The following is a 24,521-nucleotide window of genomic DNA, read 5'->3' as shown; positions in this document are numbered from 1 at the left end:
CCTCAGCCTCTGGAGTAGCTGGGACTACAGATGCACATCACCACGCCTGGCTAGTTTTTAAAAATTTTGTTATTTTTTGTAGGGATGCAGTCTCACTATGTTGCTCAGGCTTCAATTTTTAAAATAGGTACATGGAAGAATATTCATTTTTTCTTTCTAGTTTTTTTCATGTGATTTTCTAGGAATTTGTGCATTTTATAATTTTCAAAGTTAGTGGCAAAAGGTTGTTTATATATTTCTAGTAATATTTTTAATGTTTGCAGTATCTATTGTGATATTCTTTTCTCTGATATTAATAGTATCCAAATGAAAAGTGGAATGAGGTATTGGGGAGACCTTTCCTAACAAGTTTTGAACTCAGTCTGTATATGAGCTTTTCCTCATTGAAATTCAAATCCAATTCTATCAAATGTCTTTTTATAAGAAAACATTTCTTTTATAGAAGTTATTTCTTTATAATGGATTATGCCATGTCTTATTTGACACTGTTGCCTTGAAGTAATCTTATAGTTCTATTGGGATCTTTGTTTTTTTTTTTATGCCTGTATTTGTTTGCTATTTCTTCGCACTTTCTTTTTATTTCCAGCTTTCTGAGTCTCTTTATTTTTAAATCTGTCTCTTGCATAAAACATACAGTTGAGTTTTTTAATTTGTTTAAAAATATGATCTGAAGGTCTTTTTCATAATTGGTGAGTTTACCATTACATTTATTGCTATTACAGATATGTTTAGTCCTAATTCTGTCATTGTGTTTATATACTGTTTTTAATATTTTGTGATTATTTTTTGGTATTTCTGTTTTTGTTCTGTGGTCTGGGTTTTTCATTTAAATTTGTACTTCTGGTAATTTTGAGGATTTATAACCTGATTTTAATTCTAGTGGTTGATTAATGTCATATTCTAAATAGTGCATATGAACTTCTATTTCTCCATGTGTTGGTATTAAAAAGGAAGAACGGCTGGGCATGGTGGCTTATGCCTATAATCCAAGCACTTTGGGAGGCTGAGATGGCAGGATTGCTTGAGGCCATGAGTTTGAGAGCAGTCTGCCAAGAAAGTGAGACTCCATCTCTACAGGAAATTTTTTAAGAAACTAGCTGGTGCAGTGGTGTGGGCCTGTAGTCCCAGTTACTCAGGTGGCTGAGGCAGGAGGATTCCTTGAGCCCAGGAGTTCCAGGTTGCAGCAAGCTGTGATCGTGCCCACTGCATCTCTGACTCCTGCTTGGGCAACAGAGTGACACTCTGTCTCAAAACAAAAAAAGAAAGAAAAAAAAATAGTGCCTGTTAGTGTCCTACAGAAAGAATAGGAATTAATTTGGCCGGGCGCGGTGGCTCACGCCTGTAATCCCAGCATCTTGGGAGGCTGAGGCGGGTGGATAACGAGTCAGGAGATCGAGATCATCCTGGCTAACACGGTGAAACCCCGTCTCTACTAAAAATACAAAAAATTAGCCGTGCGTGGTGGCGGGTGCCTATATTCCCAGCTACTCGGGAGGCTGAGGCGGGAGAATGGCGTGAACCCGGGAGGCGGAGCTTGCAGTGAGCCGAGATCGCGCCACTGCACTCCAGCCTGGGCGACAGAGCGAGACTCTGTCTCAAAAAAAAAAAAGGAATGAATTTACACTACCGAAATTAGTTTCAAGAAAGCTTTTCTTAAGGGCATATCTTCTTATAAACAACTAATGATAGATCCTTATCTATTAGAGATCAAAGTTCCTGCAGTGGAGTGGGTTTTGAAATCATCAGTTTATTCATTCCACAGCAGATATTGCTGATTAACAGATGCTATATAAACAAAAAAGTCGAACATGTCCCCATCCTCATAAAACTTTGAATCTGAAAATCAACACTGAACAAATAATTCCAAGTATGCTGACATGTGACAACTATGTGAAAAGTAGTGAAGGAGCACATCTAAGTTCCTATATGAACTTGTGTATCAATAAGAAAATGATTGTAGCTTTTTCTGTGGGAGGAGCACATGAAAAATCTAGGCACCACGAATGATACTGTTATTCCATGGGCATCTTAGGATAATTGTACCTTTTCAGGCACTTGACAAGTATTGTATACCCACTGTGTGTAAGTTAGAGAGTATTCATGGCAAAATTTAGTCAAACAACTACAGAAAATGCTTACTGCACCTCTATCTTCATCAGCCCTAAAATTTGCCCTTTGCTTTATTCATCTATCCTGTTTAGCCCAAATTATCTTTTGCCTTAACAAGAGATCACATTGTAGTTTGCACAGCCACACGAAAGAACCTTTTCTTTGGTTTATGCAATAATTTTCTTGTCATTATCTAGCTCTTTCTTCTTAGGCCACCCTGACAAAATAAGAGGGTAGCTCATACTTGATCTTTGATGTTTGCAGGCCACGGTATTTAAGTTGTTTTTGCTGACCATAACTAGACAATTCAGATACTATATGGGGTTGATTTGAAATAAAGCAGTTTATAAACTGGACAGTAAATTTCTTCTTGGCAGGAAACACCATTCATCCATGTAGCCCTAACCCAGTGTCTTGTATATTTAGCCTTTTGCAAGTGACTAGAAAGTATACACTTTCTGGATTTTGCTTTAATCGACAATTATGTGACAAGTCTCTATTATGTGATTAGATTTAGTAACTGCCTTATGAAAGTAAGATACTCGTTGAATTGATGGAATCCTAATATTAGAAAAAAATTCTGAGCAATTTGATAAAAGATTTGTATTCTCAAAGAACTTTCTCATATTTTATTAGTGTTCTGATAACCTGAGATAGATCTGACAGTTACTAAGATTTCTAGTTTACTAGTGAAAATATATGCAAAGAGATTAAGTGCTTTGCCCAAGCACATCTATTTAGTGTTTGAGCCAGGATTAAAGCATTTAGCTGCCAAACCAGCACTTTCTATCACCCTGTCCTCCCTCTACTTAGCCAAAAATTCATCCCACAAACATCTGAATGCGAATTTTGTGTCTAGCATCACGCTCTTGACAGATGTAGACTGCAGATAAAACTCTAAAAATGGTGAGATTTTTAAGGTAACTTTTGCTTCTTCTGTTTTATAAAGCATTAACACTGTTGTCCTCATATACTTTAAAAAGTATATCACATATCTTACGCATTTAAATTTTTTTCATTAGAAAAAAGAAAAGAAATGCTTGTAGTCTAAATCTTTGACAATTAATGTTAGACATTTTAATTTGTTGCTTAATAGTCATAAAGAATACAGAAACATACAGAGAACCATCACAAAAGGTCCTCAGTCCCCTGACAGCAGGCGAATGTATCAGTGAAGTAGGACAGGGGAGGCTTGAGCTAGGAATTGGATTTGGTAATTAGGTGACTGTGACCTTGGGCAAGGTCAGTGTTCATATAAATAAGAGGGGCAGAGCCTGGGTTAGAAGGAAAAGAATGAATAGAATGTGAGGAAATAAGACACAAGTTCTCTCTACTAGTGGGAGGGGAAGATAAAGATGGCTTGAGGGGGAAGCAGTGTGAATAAGGACATGTTTTAAGTTGTCAGTGTTCAAGTGCATCTGTCACTTAAAAGAAGAAGTCCCAGGAGAGGAGGGGAAAAATGGAAAATGTGAGAAGAGAAGTTGGGCAAATTGATGGGGCAAGATGAGGAGGAGGTAGAAGATGTGATCAAGAGCGCAGGTGGTGGGATAATCTTAGAAGGGCGGCAGGATTCTTATTTCTCTAAAATAGTAGGAGATCTGAGGTGGAAAGGATGATGTTCATAGAGGCTCTAGACCTTCAGGCTTCACGCCTGGCTTTTCTAGTCATTCTGAAGTTGCTCTACAGGCTTCTTGGCTTGGGGGTTAATATTTAGCTACGGTGTCTAAAATAAACAATAAAAAACAGGAGTTTGGATATGTAGGAATTTTAGATGAACTTCCCTTAGTTTCATTATTGAAGTTCAGCATGTTTCTCTGGTCAGTTCACTTTTGTTCTAATGGAGATTATAATTTCAAAAGGCAAGATGCTTTTTAAGACAATGCATGAGAGCTAAAATAAGTTTTAGGTTTTCGTGTGGCTCAGTTTAGTGAATTTTCTCCAGTTTTCATGTAAGAATAAGCCAGACCTACTGATAGCTACCTGCTAATTTATGGAAATTAACATGTTCCAAATAAACCTGTCTGTTCTATTTTGCTACTGTACCTACATTTGAACACTTAAAGTCATTCTAAATGGAGCCGTGCCTTTCTCAGTAGTCAGTGACAGATTCGCACATGTGTGGGAACCCCGATCCTGTGGTAAATAAGAGAGCCCCTTCTAAAATCTAAAATCTCTCTGTACAGACACTTTCTAGTTTACAGGTTGTGATATAAAATGTCATGTTTCATTTATTTGGAACTCTACATCTTCCAATAGAAATGATATTATAAATGGCTCTAGTGTCCCAGACCGACCCATAAAAGACCATTTAATCTAAAGTATATCTGAATTATTAAAAATAATTACAACCACATTTCTAGCAGCAAATACGTTGACTATCAACTTTCTGAGGTATGAAATGTTTCTCCCAGTTGTGCTTTATCTTACTCTCCAGAATGACTGGATTCTCCACCACTCATAGTTGTCTGGCAGTAAAAAAAAAGAGGCACCCACCTCCAAGCCATTTAGATTATGGTTCTTCTAAGGCCCATGAATGAGGAGCTGGGAGAGACACTACTGAGAACTGAGAGAGGATGGTGCACGCTGGCAGGGGCCCTTCTTTCTGTTTCTGCTGTGAGATCTGGGCACCTGCCTTTATAAACCTCCTATTTCCCTATCCTTTTTCTCTTTCTCTGGACCAGTGGTTCTCAACTAGACATGATTTTGCTTCCTCCATTTCCTCTTACTGCCCCACTCCCCACCTACCTGGGTACATTTGGTATATCCAGAGATATTTTTTGGTTGTCACAACTAGGGTGTTTCTACTGACATCTTGTGGGTGTATAAACCAAGCAAGCTGATAATCATCTACCCCCAAATGTCAAGAATGCCAAGACTGAGAAATTCTGCTCCAGACAGTTGCTATTGGTTAGGGTTGTTATTGCCTTTTTTGATTCATTGCAGCATAGAAATATAGTTTGTGTTCGCTGATTCTCTCCCACCTTCTATTCTTGAAACAAGCTCACAGCTCTTTTGAGGTTTTTCTAAGGGCTTTACCATCATCATAACATGAAAGTAGATGGACTAAAAATAACAAGAAGATTACAGTTTTAGGAAATCTTAATTAAAAGCTATCCATGCTCTCCACTGGACTTTAAATAGAGCAAAATTCTGATCCTTTTCTAGGCTTCAGTCCTTTCCTCCCTGTGATGACCTCATTCCCTGGTCTTCCAATCTTCCTTACTAATACTGCTCCACCATGGAGAGCCTTAGCAGTGATTCTGTTCCTCCCAATGAGAAACAACAGGGATGAAAAATCCTTGCGTTATTTTAATGAGGAGTTAAGGAAACTCCTTATTTTGCAATAAGTATGCAAAACTTTGTATTGCATAGATCTGGCCAGAACTGTTTTCTGTTGTTCTCCTTCTTTTAAGAAAGTTTCAGGATGAGATTACATCCCAGCCTTTCCTTACGTACTGCTGCACAGCACAGGGACCTCCTTCCTCTACTCTTCTCTCCTTCTTTCTACTGCTGCTCCATACTTGCCACCAATGCCGGCTTTGTGGACATGTGACCTGTGCAGTTACACAGGGCCTTGTGCTTAAAAGAGCCCCTCACTTAGAAGGAAGGGCCATGCCTGGTTTAATGCTCTGCTGCTATACCCTTGAAATTCTTAATATTTTTTTAACAAGAGTCCTCACATTTTTAATTTGTTCTGGGCCCAGTAAATTATATAGCCCGTACTGCTTACCAAAGTACTCCCAACAGACCTTAGGTCCAGGTGAGAGGCAGTCTGGCTTGGAGGAGGGGAGGAAGAGGAATAATTTTAAAATATTTGTAGTAGCAAGAAATCCCCAACTGAAAGGGAAGGGAAGGGAAGATTCATATTCATGTGCTCAGACTCTTCATTTGCTAATACTTACCTTTCAGAATTGATTATTTTTGCTTTGTTTATGCTTACTAATTTTAATAAAATGACCAACTACTTATTAAGTGCTATTGTATGATCAGCAATGTGCTACAAGCCACAGGTGAAACAAAACAGTAAAATGATAGTTGCTGTGTACTGGGCATGTTCAAGTGTTTATAACGCTTCCTCATTTTGTTCCCATAACCCTTTGAGATTGCTTATATTGTCCCATTCCATATAGTATGAAACCGATATTTAGAGAGGTAAATTGTCCAATTTATAAAGCTAGTGAAAAAGCAAGTTTGAATGTTGGTTGTTCAGATTCTAAAACCCAATCCCATTCACTCTGCTAATAAGTTGGATATTCCTGTCCTCAGGGTTGACTGTCAAGTTGAGGTGGTGAGTATACAGGGAAAGTCAGTTTCATTTTGTCTAGTGAATTATTTTTTTTTAACACAACAGAGACACATCAGTACTTTTCAAATTGGATATAATGATTAATGAAAGTCGTGCTAGGATATATGATGTAGATGCTTTTCAGTGTGGTCATGAGAAGTGGCTATTGGTATAATTAATCTGAAACAGTATTCTTATGAAAAAATTCAAAAGCCTTCAGTTATATATGCAAATCACTCCCTTTCTTTTTCCATTTTTTGAAATACCTGCTCCCATACCATTGTTAGTGTCTCTTATCTGGAAGTGTTTTCTTGGAGTAGGGTCTCTTTAATTTCTATCCACCAAATAAAAATTTCATGTTCTATGTGACTGATATTTGTAATTGTGGTCTAAGAAAGCTAATTTGCAGAGAAAATATGTTATACCAATTCTTTATTTTTTACCATGTGAGCTACTTCTCATGACAATTTGATATCACCATAAAACTCTATGCTGGTTTTAGCTTCAATATATTATAAGCCTGTCTTCTCAATTCTGCCTAAGGAAGAAGCAGGCATCAGGCACATATCACCTACAATGGAGACTTATACAGTATCTATTACTTAGGAGTTAAATGGATTAAGAGTAATTTGATAGTTCTCTTAAAGTTTACTGATCAATTATTATCAGCCTTTGATGGCATGAGTAGAAGTGTCTGAGGCTTGTACTATATAACCTAACAAGAGCCAAACATGTAAATGCTCTTTCAGAGCTTTTGTTAAGAGAAGGACTGTTTAATCACACTGACCTGAGTTTTAATTCCAGCTGCACCACTGATTAATTGTGTAAGTTATTTAAGTCCCCCATGCTTCCGTTTCTTTATCTGTAAATGGGAGTAATATCTTCTCCAAAATGCTGCCAGAAAGTTTAACTGAATTTCTGTACAGAAGGCGCTTAGCACAGTGCCAGGCCTATGGAAAGGTGTTGATGGCTAAGTGGTAGTTTTCCTCCTCTTCCTCCCCCTATTTCATCAAGACAGTATGACTGGGCATAGTTTCACTGGGTAAAACAGAACACTGGGTAAGCCCTTTCTTCATTTATACCTAAACAATTAGCTCTACTTTTAAATAAACTTATCTACTTTTAAATAAACATATCTCTTCCTGCAATGAAATAATAGGAAAGCAAATGTCTTCCTCTTGTTGTCTGCAAGGAAGAGGATAGAATAATATTTTTTAAAATCTTTCAGCATAATTAAGAATAAAACTTGGAGATCTTGGTGGTCACTACACCCCCACTACATGCACGCTTTTTTTTTTGAGATGGAGTTTTGCTCTGTCACCCAGGCTGGAGTGCAATGGTGCGATCCCGGCTCACTGCAACCTCCACCTCCTGGGTTCAAGTGATTCTCCTGCCTCAGCTTCCTGAGTAGCTGAGATTACAGGCATGCGCCACCACGCCCAGCTAATTTTGTATTTTTAGTAGAGATGGGGTTTCACCATCTTGGTCAGGCTGGTCTCGAACTCCTGACCTCCTATGATCTGCCCGCCTCAGCCTCCCAAAGTGCTGGGATTACAAGTGTGAGCCACCGCACCCAGCTACTACCATTCTTTCAACACAAACCAAACCAGTCTTTCTCATACCTCGAACCTGCATCAGAATCACATAAGGTATTTGTAAAAAAAAATAAAATAAAACTAGCTCTCTAATCCCAGATATATTGGATAGAATCTCTGGGGATGAGGCCTTGGAATATATTTTTAAAATAAGCCACCTTGGTTATTGTTCTTTATAAGATCTTTAGAAACACTGACCTGCACTCTGTTACCTCCTTGCCCATACAATTTGTTGGAATGGAATAGTCTTTTCTCTTCTACATGCCTATAGAATTCTCACACAATTTTCAAGGGCTACCTCGTCCTAGAAGCCTTTCCAGATCTTCCCAAATTGAAGTTAGTTTTGGATCTTCATTATTGTGGTCAGCCTTGTAGAGCTTTGCATGTTTTCCACCAAACAGCTCCTGGAGGGCAGCAATTGCCGATTATCCTACCAAACATCCCCAGTGCCAGAAAAACACGTTGCATATCATGGGCATTCAAAGAGTATTTGTTGAATATTGTTGATCCTCAAATTCCTTTTTCCTAGTAAGCCATCTCTTTTGTTCTTCACTAAAGAGTACAAATCTCTTAGAGAAATATTAATAAACTCGGAGTGATGTAGGTAAATAATAATCAACATTATCAGCCTCAGTTCCCAGAGCATCAGAATAGGGATCGGTGTCTGTGAATGGTGGTGAGGAGTTGTTTGTGATCCCTGTTTCTTTCTCATCCTCTTTAGATATTCTTCATAAGGCAAATCCCTCAAAGTCCAAGTTAAATACATAAAAATTACGAAAAGAAAATGCTATCGTGGGTTCATTTTACTTTCAGTAAACAGATTTGATCATTGACCTCAATAAAGAAGCAGTTTTTGTAATACACCTTCATGTTTGTTCTCTGGGACACTAAGTGGGGTAAAGTACATGCAGCTGTGCTTCCGTTGATGTCCTTACTAGGAGAACTGTGCGGAGAAAATGTGTAGGGATGAACTGCAGTGACTACTAAGATGGTTTCTCCAAAGATGCTCTGCACTGTCACTTAAATTTTAGGCACTTTTGTGGCTTTAAGTGACTTTTAATTCCATCCCATGTTTCTCCTCAATCAGCTGGTTTCCTGGATAGGACATTGCCCAGACCATTAGTGTTATAAGGTGATAGGCATGTGGAGCTAGCCAATGTTCTAATATACTGGAAGGTGACAAAGAAAACAAGATATTAGATGTACTCAGAGCATCTGGTTAGTGAGGATTAGAGGGAGATGTAATAACTGAGGGTGATAACACATTTTGGGAGTTTCTACAAATATTAAATCACTGTTCCTTATACATATTCTATTTGTTGGTTATTTGGCCTCACACCAGGCAGCAAGATTAAGCTGAGAAAACCACTGGATTTGGCAGGGGAAATCAGATTTTCAGTGAGTAGTTTAGGATTTATGATGGCAGTAGTGCTTATGAGGTGTAGTGCAAGAGACTAGGTAGCCATCATAGAGGGGGAGTCCTTATGTATGTTTTGAATATTTTGAATATTACTCATCTTTTGAATATTACTGTCTTTGGACTTCTAATGGTTGAGAAAGTAATAGAGTGGGGAGACCTCCAAGTGAACAGAATCGCCAAGGAATAACCTACTCACCTAAGTGAGTAGATCAGGAAATATGAAACTTAGGCAAAGGAAAACCTTTTCCTCCCCTGCTCCCTCTAAAGCACTGAGGGCTATAGTGGCCAAAGATAATGAGAAAAGATCATGGAATTTGGTGAGAGGAGCTGATTGACTATTAGAGTACATTTAGTGGAAGTTGGCTAGAAAGGGGGTGGGCTAATAAAGTTGCAGTAGACTTGGGAAAGGGCGATAGTGCACATTGGGCCATTCCTTGAGGAACAGGCTTGGAAAGAAAAGAAAATGGTCATTATATAAGCTGGATAAAGTCTCAGTGTATTAAAAACCAGAAAGTACAGTCCTAGCACCCCAAAGAAGTTGCTTGTGCTGAGCCTTTGTTGTCAGACTCCCCTCCATCCCAATCTGGGGCAACCTTCCCTATAGGTTTTCCTTTTCAGGGTATCATAGGAGTGAATCACACAGAGTGGGAAAGACTGGCTTCTTCCACTTAGCATAATGCCTACTGTATGTACCTTTAAAATGCATTTTAAAATGCAAAGAATCCTTGCCACCGTCCCCTGCCCAAACAAATAAAACAGGGATCTGAGAAGATGGATGTACAGAAAAGGTGAGTTAGGAACATACTGAGATGTAAACAGACATTTACCTCCTGAGGACTGTTTCAGTTTTCAGTGAAATTAGGTGAGTTTCTTAGCTTTGAGTGAGTGTTGGAAAGGTTGGAGAGGAAGTGACCTTGACCAGTTAAGTGTTTTCTTTTTTAAAACTAGCCTCCTTTCCTTCTCTGACCTTTTTCACTCCCCATTTCTCCCCTGGGTTGGGGATGGGAGAAGATACACACACACACACACACACTCAAAAATATGCATATATATATATATGTATCTCCATTTTCGTGGCATAACAATTTTATTATTTTTGCTCCTGGACTCTGGAAATGGTGCTTTTACTATTGAAAGAGCATATACAAAATCTTAGTTTCTTATGTCCTCTCTTATAAAGAGGGCATCCACACATATCAGATTCTAACTTCAGCCATAGTTGCAGGGTATCAGATGACATGTGGTGGTACCAGGATGTGATATAAGCTAGAGCCATATACTTGTATTTCAGTCCAGGATATATTTTTACTAATTTTTTCTTTTTCAATTTTTTGTATTGTTTTCCTTGTTACTGATAGAAGTTTGAAAGTTGAGAATTAAAAATGATAGAATAAAACAAATTATTTTTTAATATCTGGAATTGGAACTTTTAGATGTAAAATATAAACAATGTATCTGTTCATAATTCCCATGCTTTTATGTGGTAGTGTTGATTTGTTTTTACAAATCAGTGATTATGAGATTAGTAAGTGCTTTTATAATTGTGTATATATATATATATACACACACACATATATATAAATGTTTAATTATATTTAATTATAAAAGCACTTACTAATCTTATCGTCACTAATTCTCCGGATGCTTTGTCATTAGAAATTTAACTGGGTTTTGGGTTTTGTTTTCCTTTTTTTTTTTTCTATAGCTGTGATATTCAAAACACAGATGACGTTATTCCACCAGAGAGCAAATAGAAAGCAGGCAGGGCAGGTTTTCTTGGTACATTTATTGCATTAATCAATTATTACCTTCACCTTACTACTTTTCATCCATGATGATTAATATATTTATATCCTCATATTGTTGACCTGCTTATATTGACAACATATTCTACTGATAAGGTGATTAGCAGGGAGATGTAAGGAAATGTTACCATATACCAAAGGCCTTCCTTGGTGCTAGCGTTGTGCTTATTACAAATTCAGCATATTGCTCTTCTGACATAAATAGAATTACACTACTTTATCTTCTCATTTGTCTGGAGGACAATTATCTGATACTTCACATATATCCAGAAGTCAGAATGTAAGCCTCCAAAGCCCTCAGAATGGCCACAGTTTGCTAAAAGCAAATGTGATAAATCTTGTGCCCAGTATATAATGGATACTTTATACATATTGCCTTATTTAACTCCCACAGTAATCTTTTGTGATAGCCATTGTTGCCACATTTATAGAAGAGGAAATAAATTGAAGATTCTGAAGAGGTTATAGACCTTGTCCAAGGTCGTCTATCTAGAGATAGAGAGTGTTGCAGCTGAGATTTCAGCATGGGTTTAGACCTTGTCCAAGGTTGTCTATCTAGAGATAGTGTTGCAGCTGAGATTTCAGTATGGGTTTGTGTGTCCCCCAGATTCTCACGCTGAGTCCAGTTGCTCCCATTTTCAGTCATTCCCACAAATATTTTTTCAGTACCAACTATGTGACAGGCCCTGGTATCCAGGATTAAAGACAGTTATACAGAGTCCTATAGAATTCCTTTATCTGTTTTTTTTTGGCTGCAGTAAATGTGAAACAGACTAGAAAAGAGATGAGGCATGAGGACAGTGACATTGTCTCTCTTACTGACTGTCACATCTGCAGGGTGAGCACAGCACCTAGTAGGAGCTCAATAAAGATATGTTGAATGGATGAGTGATATTAGTGAAAAGTAATAACTAGGAGAGAGAATCAAATATGAAAAGGATATAAAATAAAAACCATAGTTGCCTTGGACCATTTAGTGTTTGAATAAGCAAAAGGCTCCATAGCCCCTAGGGCATGAGGAGCCACTCAGTGTACTCACTGATGCCCATAATGATGACCTGGGGCTACTAAGTGAGCATGGTGACCCAGGCCCTGTGCAGCAGGGAAAGAGTCACTCATGAATGTGACATCCACTTTAAAAATAAAGGAGGCATCTAAAACATTTTAGAAAACTTTTCATTGAAAATGGTCTTTTCTCCCTTAAAATGTGCTAAAGGGCTAAACTTCATTGTATTGGAAAAATCCTATATTGGAGTAGCTCTTTCTCTAATGATATTGGATAAAGGGGGATAACACATCATATAATTTGTTTTCTTTTCCTTAATAAGTCATAGCATTAAAATTTCATGCCAGGTGAATCTTTAAAAAATTCAAATTATTTTCTTTGGAAGATACCTTATAAGAAACTATACATAGTATACAGCATATAACCATCTATAGTACTGTAACAAGTGAATAGGTTATGTAAAACAACCTTTTTTGAGCAATGCTGTCTAAGAGGATTATGATGTGTTGAAATAATTCATGTTTGGAATATCATTTAGCTTTTTATAAGGAAAAAATGAGGAAATTATAGGAAACTATTGAAATGATTTAAATTTCATTATTCAACAGCATCGATGCGCTACTTTCTTGTTTCAAGAATGTATCTATTAACAGTGATATTTTGCCTTACAGCTTTTCTGGGAGAAGAGGCTACAAGGACTTAGTGCATCAGATGTAACAGAACAAATTATAAAAACCATGGAACTACCCAAAGGTCTTCAAGGTATTATCTAAGTTCAGTTGAGCAGACATTTATCAAGTACCTGCTGCATGCCAGGCACTCTGTTAGATGCTGTGGATTCAGCAATGACTGACAGAAGGTCTTTGCTTTGGGAGGTCATATGCCTTGCTGGATGACGTACCTCTTGTGTTTTAGTAAAGCCAGGCAGAAGGTACATGAGAAACTTGTATGTTGCAGGGATGCTGCAGTGTAGTATATTATCTTAGATTTTTGTCTTTGTAAAAATTTTGGCTTTAGGTTAGGTTCATCATAGAAGCTAACCCATGTGCTGCTTTTAGCACTGGATGCGGATGAGTAACAGAATTTCTCAAAGCTTCCTGCTTATAGCAGCATCTGGCCCTACCACCTGCTCTTTCTCTCATCCTCTTCCCAAAAGAACAACTAACAGCTCTCCTTCTGCCCCTCCCTCCACAAACTGGTGCTCTAAGTAGCAGTGGGAACAGATGCACTTTGGTCCAGCAACAGCAGCCAGTGGGATCTGGGGTGGAAAACTCAGTCACTAGTCTACATTTCATGCTATATGAGAACTCCAAGTTCTAGAGAAGAGTTATTTTTCAAGTATTAAAACTGGCTTCTAAAGCTTGATATATTGTGGATTGCTCAAAAATCCTCATAATTCATGGTTAGATTATTGCCTTATCCCTTTATGTTCTTGGAAATGTTGGCCTTAACTAGTTAAACAGGTTTAGGACTTTAAGCATTGCATTTAAATGTGACCATGGTGCCAGTATCTTACAAGTAATCAAAGTGTGCAGTTATTAATTCTCTGATTTTGGATATTTTGTTAGGTTTATGAAAAAAGCTGTTAAAGCCACAGGTACAGCTTGCTTGCATTGGCTTTTTCTTTGAATCCTGAGACAAAGAAGATAATTGTTGAGATATTGGTGGAAATTAATGTTAAAAGCTACAAGGAGGAACTATACCAGTACTCTAGGAATACATTAAAAGGGATACTTGAGTATAGTCGCTTCACAAGGTCTTACCTCATTAAAATAATTAACATTGCTTGAGGAAATATAACCAACTTTTTAAAAGTTTAGTACCTTGGAAAATGCATTTTAAAGTTCTGGTAAAGTATTATTAAAATGCTCAGCTATAAGCTTACAGCAAGCATGAGGATTTGTTTTTTAAAGTAAGAAAAAATGCTCAGCTATTTTGTTACTATTTCTTTAGTGTGAATTCTTTAGTGTGTCATATCTATTAAGTAGATATATTATCTTTTGCGGCTTTGTCTTATGTCAGTTTTACATATATGATCCTAAATGAATATAAAAATATCAGTTGTTTTAGGTCACATAAAGTTTGCTCAGCACATTGAGACATTTCCTTTAACTAGTACTTGTTTCTCATTGCAGGAGTTGGTCCAGGTAGCAATGATGAGACCCTTTTATCTGCTGTTGCCAGTGCTTTGCACACAAGCTCTGCGCCAATCACAGGGCAAGTCTCCGCTGCTGTGGAAAAGAACCCCGCTGTTTGGCTTAACACATCTCAACCCCTCTGCAAAGCTTTTATTGTCACAGATGAAGACATCAGGTAATGCAGTTTAACATGACTTCATAAACTTGGGTTTTTACATTTGGGTAAATTTTATACTGTTCATTAGGTTTAGTGGCATATCTAGTAAGTGATATATCACCTAGAAAGTTATACTTTTTCTTTTTTAACAGAGTTTTTCAGAAACTGATAGAAGGTGAAAAAAGACTATTATAACAAATACATGCTTGAAAGGGGTATAAATGCTGCATGCCAGGGGTATCATCATGGTCATGTCCAAAGGACAGGCACCAGATCAGTTATATTTCCTAAGCATCATTTTTACAGTGTCTTTTGCAATTTGGGATTCTGACTTTCTATTCTAAAGAACCTCCTTCTGCCAGACACAGTGGCTCATGCCTATAATCCCAGCACTTTGGGAGGCCGAGGTGGGAGGATCGCTTGAGCCCAGGAGTTTGAGACCAGCCTGGGCAACATATTGAGACCCCATTCCCACAAAAAATTTTTAAAAATTAGTGAGGCGTGGTAGTATGTAACTGTAGTCCCAGCTACTTGGGAGATTGAGGTGGGAGGACTGCTTGAGCATGGGAGGTTGAGGCTCCAGTGAGCCGTGGTCACATCCCTGCACTCCAGCCGTGGTGACAGAGCTAGATCCTGTCTTAGAAAAATAAAAATAAAGAACCCCTTTCACTCAGTTATGCCTTTTCTGATTGCCTCCTTCATTGGTTTGTCTGGAAACCAATCTCTCTTTAAATCAGATGATAGTGATGCTGCTCTTAAACTTACTTGTGACACGGTAGAGCAAGAAGAGAAGCAAGTAAGAAAGAAGAAGCCACAGGTAAAGCAATAAAACAGAGCCAGGAATGAGACAAGACACAAACTATGTCTACTGACATCTTTCACTCTTTCTAAGGCTGACTCACAAGTTAGGGTTTCAGCAGCAAATGGTAAAAGGAAAACATCCAGCTCAGATTCGTAGAACCCAGAAAGTAGAAGCAAACCATTGCACAGGAAAAGCAAAAGTACTCCAGTTAGTAAGACCACAGAGCAATTCTTATATGGGTTTTATGACCTCAATATCATTACTTTATAGTGATACTGTAGTATATTGCATTTATATTATATTATAGTATATTATATTATAGTATATTAAAAATATGACCTTGTGTATACTTCACTATTTCTGTCCCCTGAATGTAAATCAGTTTAATTAGAGTATTATTCCCAGATAAAATCAGCAGATGACACTTTCGAATCATATAATTTTAAAATGTTTTATATTTGTTCCTTTGTTTGTTTGTTTTTTGAGACAGAGTTTTGCTCTGTTGCCCAGGCTGGAGTGGAGTGGCACGATCTCAGCTCACTGCAACCTCCGCCTCTTGGGTTCAAGCAATTCTCCTGCCTCAGCCACCCGAGTAGCTGGGACTACAGGCGAGCGCCACTATGCCCAGCTAATTTTTTTATTTTTAGTAGAGACAGGGTTTCACCATATTGGCCAGGCTGGTCTTGAACTCCTGATGTCATGATCCGCCTGCTTCGGCCTCCCAAAGTGCTGGGATTACAGGTGTCACAGGTGTGAGCCACCACGCCCAGCCTATATTTGTATTTTTTAAAAAAATCCATACAAAGTTGACATGAAAATGTTTTTAAATGGGTAAGTCTAGCTAGGTTTATAATGGGAAAGCCCTTCTTGGGTCTTAAAGTAATTATTTTGCAAAGATAAAAAGTGGTGCAAAGTTGTATTCATATGCCTTGATTGCATATGAATATGAATAAAGTTTCTTAAAAACTTTATTTTTTAAGAAAACAAAATGTAAAATCAATGAAAGGAATCAGCTTACTCATTGGATTGTTCTTACCCTTGAGGAAGAAAATTACTCCAGAGACAAGTTCTTTTCCATCTTGGAATGAATACTGAATTAATCAGCAGGGATTCTGCCAGGTCCTTATGCGTGTTGACAGAGGTTCTCTGAGTTATATCACAGGAATGTTGACGGCTTCAACACCAGTTCTTTTGATAGTTGAGGAAACTATCTCAAAGCCAATTCTGGATGATTTCCCTTTTGGGTAAATTTGTCTAACAAATTGCTCATTTGATTTAATTGTCATGACAGAAATTAGGAAGCAAATACTCCTTGTTGAATTAGTACATCTTCAAAATAAATTACTGCAAATGGAACTGTTACTCTTTACCTAACTGGGTATCCAATAGTCTGTCTACATTAAACCTCCAACTGAAGACCCCAGCAAGATATATCTCAAATATTTTTAGCATATTTGATAATGTTTGCATTGATGAGTACTTTCATTTTTTAATACTTTGTAACAAATTCTCACAAACTTTGCAGCTTAAAACAATACCCATTTAGTAGCTTAAAGTTCTGTGGGGTCAGAAGTCTGGGCCTGGTGTGACTGGGTTCTGTGTTCGGGTCTTAAAAGTGTCACCAGGCTGTGTTCCCTTCTGAAGCTTGGGGTTCTCTTTCAAGCTCATATGGTGGTTGCAGAATTCATGCCTTGTGTTTTAGGGCTAAGGCCGCTGTTCTCTTCTTGGCTATGGGATGGTGGCTGTCTTAGCTCCTGGAAGCTGCCTGTAGTTCCTTGTCTCGTGGCTCCTCCATGTGCCCCTTTATGCTTCTGTCAGGAAGATCCCAGCTCCACTAAGGGGTCCTATTAGGTCAGGCCCACTACAATAATCTCTCTCTTGATTGACTCAAAAATCAGTTGATTGGTAACCTAATCATGCAGAGATATCCCATCATATTCACAAGTTCTGCTCACCCTTAAGGGGAGAGAATTATATAAAGAGTGCACGTTAAGGGTGGTTTTGGGGAAAAGGGACTGTTGGGGACCATCTTACAATTCTGCCTACAGCAACGGGCAAATGATTAAATTTCAGCTTTCACAAATGTGGAAAGTAATGCTCAAGATAGAATAAAATCAATGGCAAATGTTAGAGTTTAAGATAAAATTCTCCATCCAAATTACTGCGTATGGTGCCATTTGCTCCATTTTCTCCATCTTCCTAATGAGGTTACTCTAGGACAGCTGTGAAGATTCTTGTACTCTTATTAGTGAGAGACTGCCAGTGAAACCGATATGTCATTTGTCATAAACTTTGAGTCACTGACCCAGAGGTGAGACTAACTGTATAAGAAATAAACAAATGTGTTCTGCTTGACCCTGCCCCATGACATGAAAATCTGTCGAATTCCAGTTTCTTTTAATATGACAGAGGCTATAGAGCTAAGACTAACCCAGTGACAGCTTCCTTCTTTTTGAAAATTCATTTAATAAGTGGAAGTCTATACCTTTTAACTCTTTGTGGTGTTTTGGAGTTTAATAAAGATATCCAAAGTTTTTGTGGGAAGCAGTACATATATGTTACCTTCACTACCTTGGACGTAGTCTTATTTGGTCAAAGGGGTGTGATCTTGAGTAGACTGAATATAACTTGGCAGCTGGTTGAGCCCCTATGGAGTGAATACTCAGGGACCCTTAGTGCAATCTTCTATAGCATTGCTCCTCTACCTCTCTGCTGTCCCAGGTTTGGGAATTGTTGCAATCTGTCTTCCTCAGTTATTGGTAGAGAAAATTACTTTTTTTTTTTTTTTTTCAGTAGAACCCTTAGTATATTACTTGTTGCATCTTCATCTCCCTGTCTGCATCTTTCCTTATCTCCTTTCTTCTGGTCTCAAGAGGTTTTCCCCCTTTTCTGCTCTGCTGACCCTCCCTCCTCTGCCATTGCCTTCTGTTCTTGTTCCCACTGGAACCTTTTCCTACCAGTCTTCTCTCTTCTCTTTCTTCAACCTTTGCTTCTCTACTTGGTTCTGGATGTCAATTTCTATTTACCGAGCTTTGCTTGCTAAACCCGTATTAGGAATTTTATCTCTTACCCTCTGGGGGATCTACTTTCTTTTTTTTTTTTTTTTTACTTTTTAAAGATAAGTGTATACTGATAGCCTTTCTTCCTGTGCTCTAATGGTTCAGAGCCTTTTTAATGACTTGGAATTATTAACCCTCACTTTTGAGGTTCCTTTGTAATCACCAAGACACAGAGAAACTCATGGCATGTTCTTAAGTAACTCACTTTCTCATTTGAAGAGAGGCTTTTCAGTGTCTGTCCTCGGTGTGCAGGATCATGTGGTCTTGGCTCCTTCATGCTGACCTGTTGCCTGGAGACCTGGGAACCCAGGAGAGAGCTCTCTCCTAACTAACCTAGCCGCAGAATGTCAATCAAATCCCAGCTTATCACGTCTCTGCTTCCTCCATCTTTCTCAGTGCTTCTATGAACAAGTCACTTTTCCTTCGTTATTTGTGTTCCCTCCATGTTTTATTCCTGCTTCTAAGTTATTTCTAATTGTCCTTATAGGAATAAACCCAAATCTTGACACAGCTGACATTTTCGAAGTTGAAGAAAAGGTCACTGACGTCAATCTGCTCTTTCTAGAATTTCATGTGTGTTGAGGGATAACTGCCTGTGTGAACATTCCTCTTTTTGGCAAGGCTCATTGGTGAGGTTTGATTTGTGTGTAGAAGCAGCCTCTGCAAAAATCTGAAAAGGAAGTCTATTCTTCTTAGGAATTTAATGATTTTGAAGTAAGGATAAACTTCTGTAGCAGATTCATATTGTCATTACTTGCCAAATTCTCAGTGCCTTTTTATTCTGTTTTTAAAAAGGAAACAGGAAGAGCGAGTACAGCAAGTACGCAAGAAATTGGAAGAAGCACTGATGGCAGACATCTTGTCGAGAGCTGCTGATACAGAAGAGATGGATATTGAAATGGACAGTGGAGATGAAGCCTAAGAATATGATCAGGTAAACTGACATCAGAGAGAGTGACTTAGAACTTAAGATGTGTTTTCTTGGCCGGACACAGTGGCTTCTGCCTGTAATCCCAGCACTTGGGTGGCTGAGGCGGGCGATCAATTGAGCTCAGTAGTTCGAGACCAGCTTGAGCAACAGGGCAAAACCCCATCTCTACCCAAAATACAAAAAATTAACTGGGTGTGGTGTTGTGTGCGTGTGGTCCCAGCTACTCAGGAGGCTAAGGGGAGAGGATCACTCGAGACTGGGAGGCAGAAATTGCAGTGAGCCAAAATTGTGCCACTGTTCTCCAGCCTGAGTGACAGAGTGAAACCCCATCTCAGAAAAAAAAAAAAAAAGGTGTTGCATATTTTCTTGTTATTTTCCCTTTAGCTTCCTCAGCAGTGAATGAAAAAGCTACTCCTCTGCTCGGGTTCTGCATGTGCTGTTGTTTCGTTCTTCTCTCTGGATTGAAGGACCATATAAGTTATTGCATCCTTTTGTTCTCATACTGGGAGGACATTCACACCCCTGCAGTCACTTGCAAGGGATCTAGTCTCCTTTATTAAAACCAGGTGGAAAGCCTCTAAGGTGTCACTAGAGAAGAGCAGCAGCAGAAGAAAAGGACTTTGTCAGGTAGGGAGGAACAGCCCCAGGAGAGGAAGGTGACTGTCATCTCCATCATGGTAGCCTCCAGGGCATATTGCTTCCTCTTTAAAATAATGGTGGCAAAGCAGGCAAAATCTCTTTCTTTTTCTTCTTAGATTCTCCCTAGCACAGATTTGCTGCAGGGAGAACAAGGACACTAAAAAGTATAATAAATACTTTACCTTAAAAAATACACATTTTTAGGCTGGGTTTGGTGGCTCATGCCTGTAATCTCAGCGCTTTGGCATACCAAGGCAGGCGGATCACTTGAGGTCAGGAGTTTGAGACCAGCTTGGCCAACATGGTGAAACCTTGTCTCTACCAAAAATATAAAAATTAGCTGGGCGTGGTAGAATAGCTGGAATTTTGTAATTCTAACTACTCGGGAGGCTGAGACATGAGAATTGCTTGAACCCGGGAGGCAGAGGTTGCAGTGAGCCGAGATTGTGCCACTACACTCCAGCCTGGGATAGAGTAAGACTCTGACTCAAAAAACAGCAACAAAAATGCACATTTTGATCTTATCTCAAACTCACATTCCAGGCTCATGGCTCTGTGCCATGGGCATACCTTGTCTTCAGAGGAGCACGTGCAGATCTTAAGGCTTTCTGTGGCGTCTTGCTTCCCGGCTTCTATCCTGCTTTGTTTCGGCAGGCCATGTCTTCCTTTTTGGCACCCCAAAACCAATTATTTACTAGTTTCCTTTGAAGCCAAAACAGAGGGAGGGATGGGGTGCTAATATGATGTCAAGGGTCAACCGAGCCTCTCTGAGAAAGTGACATTTACGTTGAGCCTGAAAGATATATAGGAGTGAGCCAGGAGAGGTTTGGGTAAAAGTGTTCCCATTAGAAGGAACAGCAAGGAGAAACTTGGTTTCTTTAAGGAATGAAGAAATTATCCACGTGGTTGGAACGTAGTATGTCTGGGGATGGGCGGGGGGAATGTGTGGGTGGTGAACCTAGTCACGTAGGACCTGTGGGTTGTTAGGGAGATTGATGACCCCTTGAGATTGATCATGAAAATTAGCAGGAATCACTGAAGAGTCAGTAGCATGATCAGATTTGCTTCTTTATAAGAGCCCTATGACTACTGCATGAATACAAGGATTGGAGTAGGGAAAGCTTGGAAGCAAGGAGACCAGTTGGGATGTTGCTGCGGTAGTCTCACAAGAGATGATGGTGGCTTTAGGAAGATGTTGATATGCCAATGGGTTGGGAGAAGAAGAGATGGGTAGACCTGAGATATATCTGGAGAAAGAATCACGTGACCAGGTGACTGCCTGGAAGTGAGGGTGAGAGAGTGGCGAGGATGCCTCAGGGTTTTCACTTGAGCCATCACTTGAGCTGGGTGGGAGGGAACTCTGTTTGATAGGGAACAGGCTAAGGGTAGGGATTGCAGGGAGGGTGAGTTTAATTGTTAACACAATTACCTCCTTCCATGAGTGCCTTTATCTTTCATGCCACAGCAAGACCAAAATCCAATAACACATATAATGTCTTACATTTACATGTCCATCCATGGCAGCACTCACTTCTGGGTCACAGTTTCCTGACCATACAGAATCATTTCAGGCTGGCTGTGGTGGCTCACGCCTGTAATCCCAGCACTTTGGGAGGCTAAGGTGGGTGGATGTCCTGAGGTCAGGAGTTTGAGACCAGCCTGGCCAACATGACGAAACCCTGTCTCTACTAAAAATACAAAAATTAGCTGGGCATGGTGGCGGGCACCTGTAATCCCAACTACTTGAGAGGCTGAGGCAGGAGAATCGCTTGAACCTGGGAGGCGGAGGTTGCAGTGAGCCAAGATCGCGCCACTGCACTACAGCCTGGTTGACAGAGTGAGACTCCATCTCAAAAAAAAAAAAAAAAAAAAAAAAAAGAATCGTTTCAATCAAGTTCAGTGCTGTTTTAGCTCTTTTCTCTTCCCTTATTGAAGACATGAAGATGCTGTGTTGGTACTTGGATTTTGTTTTCCAAGCTGGCAAGGATGTATTTATGGACTTTGATGAGTATACTTAATATGCCGGAAGTCTTTCAGAGGGAAGTCTGAAGTGTGTTTCTACTGTCCATGGCTTCAGCCACATCGTCTCTGGAGCACAGAGGGATCTGGATCTCACCTGATCCAGCTTCTGCACTGTTGCTTCAGAATGGACTCTCAGAAAGCCCTTCTCTTCTGTCAGGGCTTTTTGTTTTTTTTCTAGACTTTTCTCATGAAATCATTTCAGATAATCAAGGGTCACCTAATTGAGGTTTTACTAGACTTCTGCTTCCTTTTTTTTAATTATTATTTTTGAGACGGAGTTTCGCTCTTGTCATCCAGGCTGGAGTACAGGGGTGCAATCTCAGCTCACTGCAACCTCTGCCTCCCGGGTTCAAGTGATTCTCCTGCCTCAGCCTCCCAAGTAGCTGGAATTACAGGTGCCTGACACCATGCCCAGCTAATTTTTTGTATTTTTACTAGAGACGGTTTTCGCCATGTTGGGCAGGCTGGTCTTGAACTCCTGACCTCAGGTGATCCGCCTGTCTCAGCCTCCCAAAGTGCTGGGATTATAGCATGAGCCACCGGCCGACTTTTGCTTCCTTTACAGATTACTTTGCAGATTGACATCCAGGCTATACCCTTGTTTATGTGAGTGAGGCTGTGTTGTAGGCACTGGCACTATACTTACATAGAGGTTGGCAACTGCTCATTGCCTTGCACAAATGTGGATAATAGTAATAACAAACTAATGTTGAATGATTAGAATTTTAATCAGTTCTTTAAAAGTAGCCATTATTTTGGCATGTTAGGTAGGGAGAGATTCAAATTATTTATGTAATCTTCCAAACTTGAGAATGGCATTATTAGAGCAAGCCAGTAGACTTATAGATTGGGGAAGATTTAGATGTACTTCTTAATTATGAAAATTACATTTACCTTACTCAAATAACCCCACATATACCTAAAAGTTTTAATAAACTAAAGCATGACCACATGACTTAATCAGCTGTCCATAATAACCTGTGGTATAGGTAGGACTTAGTTGGGCAAAGGGTGGGACGTGGCCATCTTCACAGGCTCATAAGAGATAACCAAGGTCCCTTCAGGTCGGCCAGCCTCATCATGCCTCAGCTCTTTCTAATCCTCCTTATTAGTAAGGTGGATGTTTATTCATTTATTTATTTGGTTAGTTAAATAACAGGTCGCAATTTACTGTGTTACTTAAATTTTACAATCCTAGAGAGTGCCAGGATGTTAGACAAACATTTTAGGAGTGATTGTAAGAAGAAGATGACTATAAAAACAAAGGTGTGAATATATTTAGCTATACATGAGATAGGATATCAAATACATAAATAGTTCAGTTTGCAGTTGCACAGTGCCATTTCACCCGGGTTAAACAATAGGAAGACTCGCTGCATACGTGTCATCTGTAAATGCTCTCATGTGAAAGAAATTGTGAAGTAAAATAAAGTATCTTGAGTAGAAATTTTTCTACATTTTCTCAAAATATATTTGGATTGGTCTGTATCTGTTCTGCTTTTTCATTTGTATGCCCTTGCAATTCTGTTTTTATTCTGATGTAGTTAATTGTAGTTAGAAAATATTTGCGTAAAGATATAGAAGAATACATATGATTTCTCTGGAAAATTAACAGGATAGTAAAGGTTATCATCAAAATAAAATGAAACAATGAGGGGATATGTTGAGCACTTTTTATTTATGAGGTGTTGTAACTACATGTTCATCGAGGCTGTAAAAGCATGGTTCTAAGTGGAATTCAATCTCTGATTCTTTTTTGAGTATTGTGACCTCTCACCTGATAAATCATTGGATTACTTAAGTTTGTTCTTTTTTTTTTTTTTTTTTTTTTTTTACAGGTAACTTTCGACCGACACCGACTTTCCCCAAGAGAAAATTCCTAGAAATTGAACAAAAATGTTTCCACTGGCTTTTGCCTGTAAGAAAAAAAATGTACCCGAGCACATAGAGCTTTTTAATAGCACTAACCAATGCCTTTTTAGATGTATTTTTGATGTATATATCTATTATTCAAAAAATCATGTTTATTTTGAGTCCTAGGACTTAAAATTAGTCTTTTGTAATATCAAGCAGGACCCTAAGATGAAGCTGAGCTTTTGATGCCAGGTGCAATCTACTGGAAATGTAGCACTTACGTAAAACATTTGTTTCCCCCACAGTTTTAATAAGAACAGATCAGGAATTCTAAATAAATTTCCCAGTTAAAGATTATTGTGACTTCACTGTATATAAACATATTTTTATACTTTATTGAAAGGGGACACCTGTACATTCTTCCATCATCACTGTAAAGACAAATAAATGATTATATTCACAGACTGATTGGAATTCTTTCTGTTGAAGAGCACACACAATAAAGAACCCCTCGTTAGCCTTCCTCTGATTTACATTCAACTCTAATCCCTGGGCCTTAGGTTTGACATGGAGGTGGAGGAAGATAGCGCATACAGTATGAACTATTGCCTCTGGACAATTGCCTCTGGAGAATTGTGCTTTCACCAGAATTTCTAAGAATTTCTGCTAAATATCATCTAGCATGTGTAATTTTTTTTT

General features: G+C 38.9%; 1 protein-coding gene across 1 annotated transcript in view; it reads left to right on the top strand.

Annotated features, from left to right (window-relative positions):
* Positions 1-24,284, top strand: part of MBD2 (methyl-CpG binding domain protein 2) — a 69,780-nt gene extending 45,496 nt beyond the window's left edge. Inside the window, exons 4-7 of the mRNA XM_054460623.2 lie at positions 12,892-12,982; positions 14,356-14,533; positions 19,172-19,310; positions 23,807-24,284. Coding sequence (XP_054316598.1) covers positions 12,892-12,982; positions 14,356-14,533; positions 19,172-19,298 — 396 coding nt within the window. The 3' untranslated portion in view covers positions 19,299-19,310; positions 23,807-24,284. The remainder of the gene's footprint in view (positions 1-12,891; positions 12,983-14,355; positions 14,534-19,171; positions 19,311-23,806) is intronic.
* Positions 24,285-24,521: the final 237 nt, after the last annotated feature.

This window comes from Pongo pygmaeus, chromosome 17 (assembly GCF_028885625.2).
Source record: "Pongo pygmaeus isolate AG05252 chromosome 17, NHGRI_mPonPyg2-v2.0_pri, whole genome shotgun sequence".
NCBI classification, from domain to species: Eukaryota; Metazoa; Chordata; class Mammalia; order Primates; family Hominidae; genus Pongo; species Pongo pygmaeus.
Note: the sequence above shows the minus strand (reverse complement) of the source record. Positions and strands in the feature narration are given on the sequence as shown.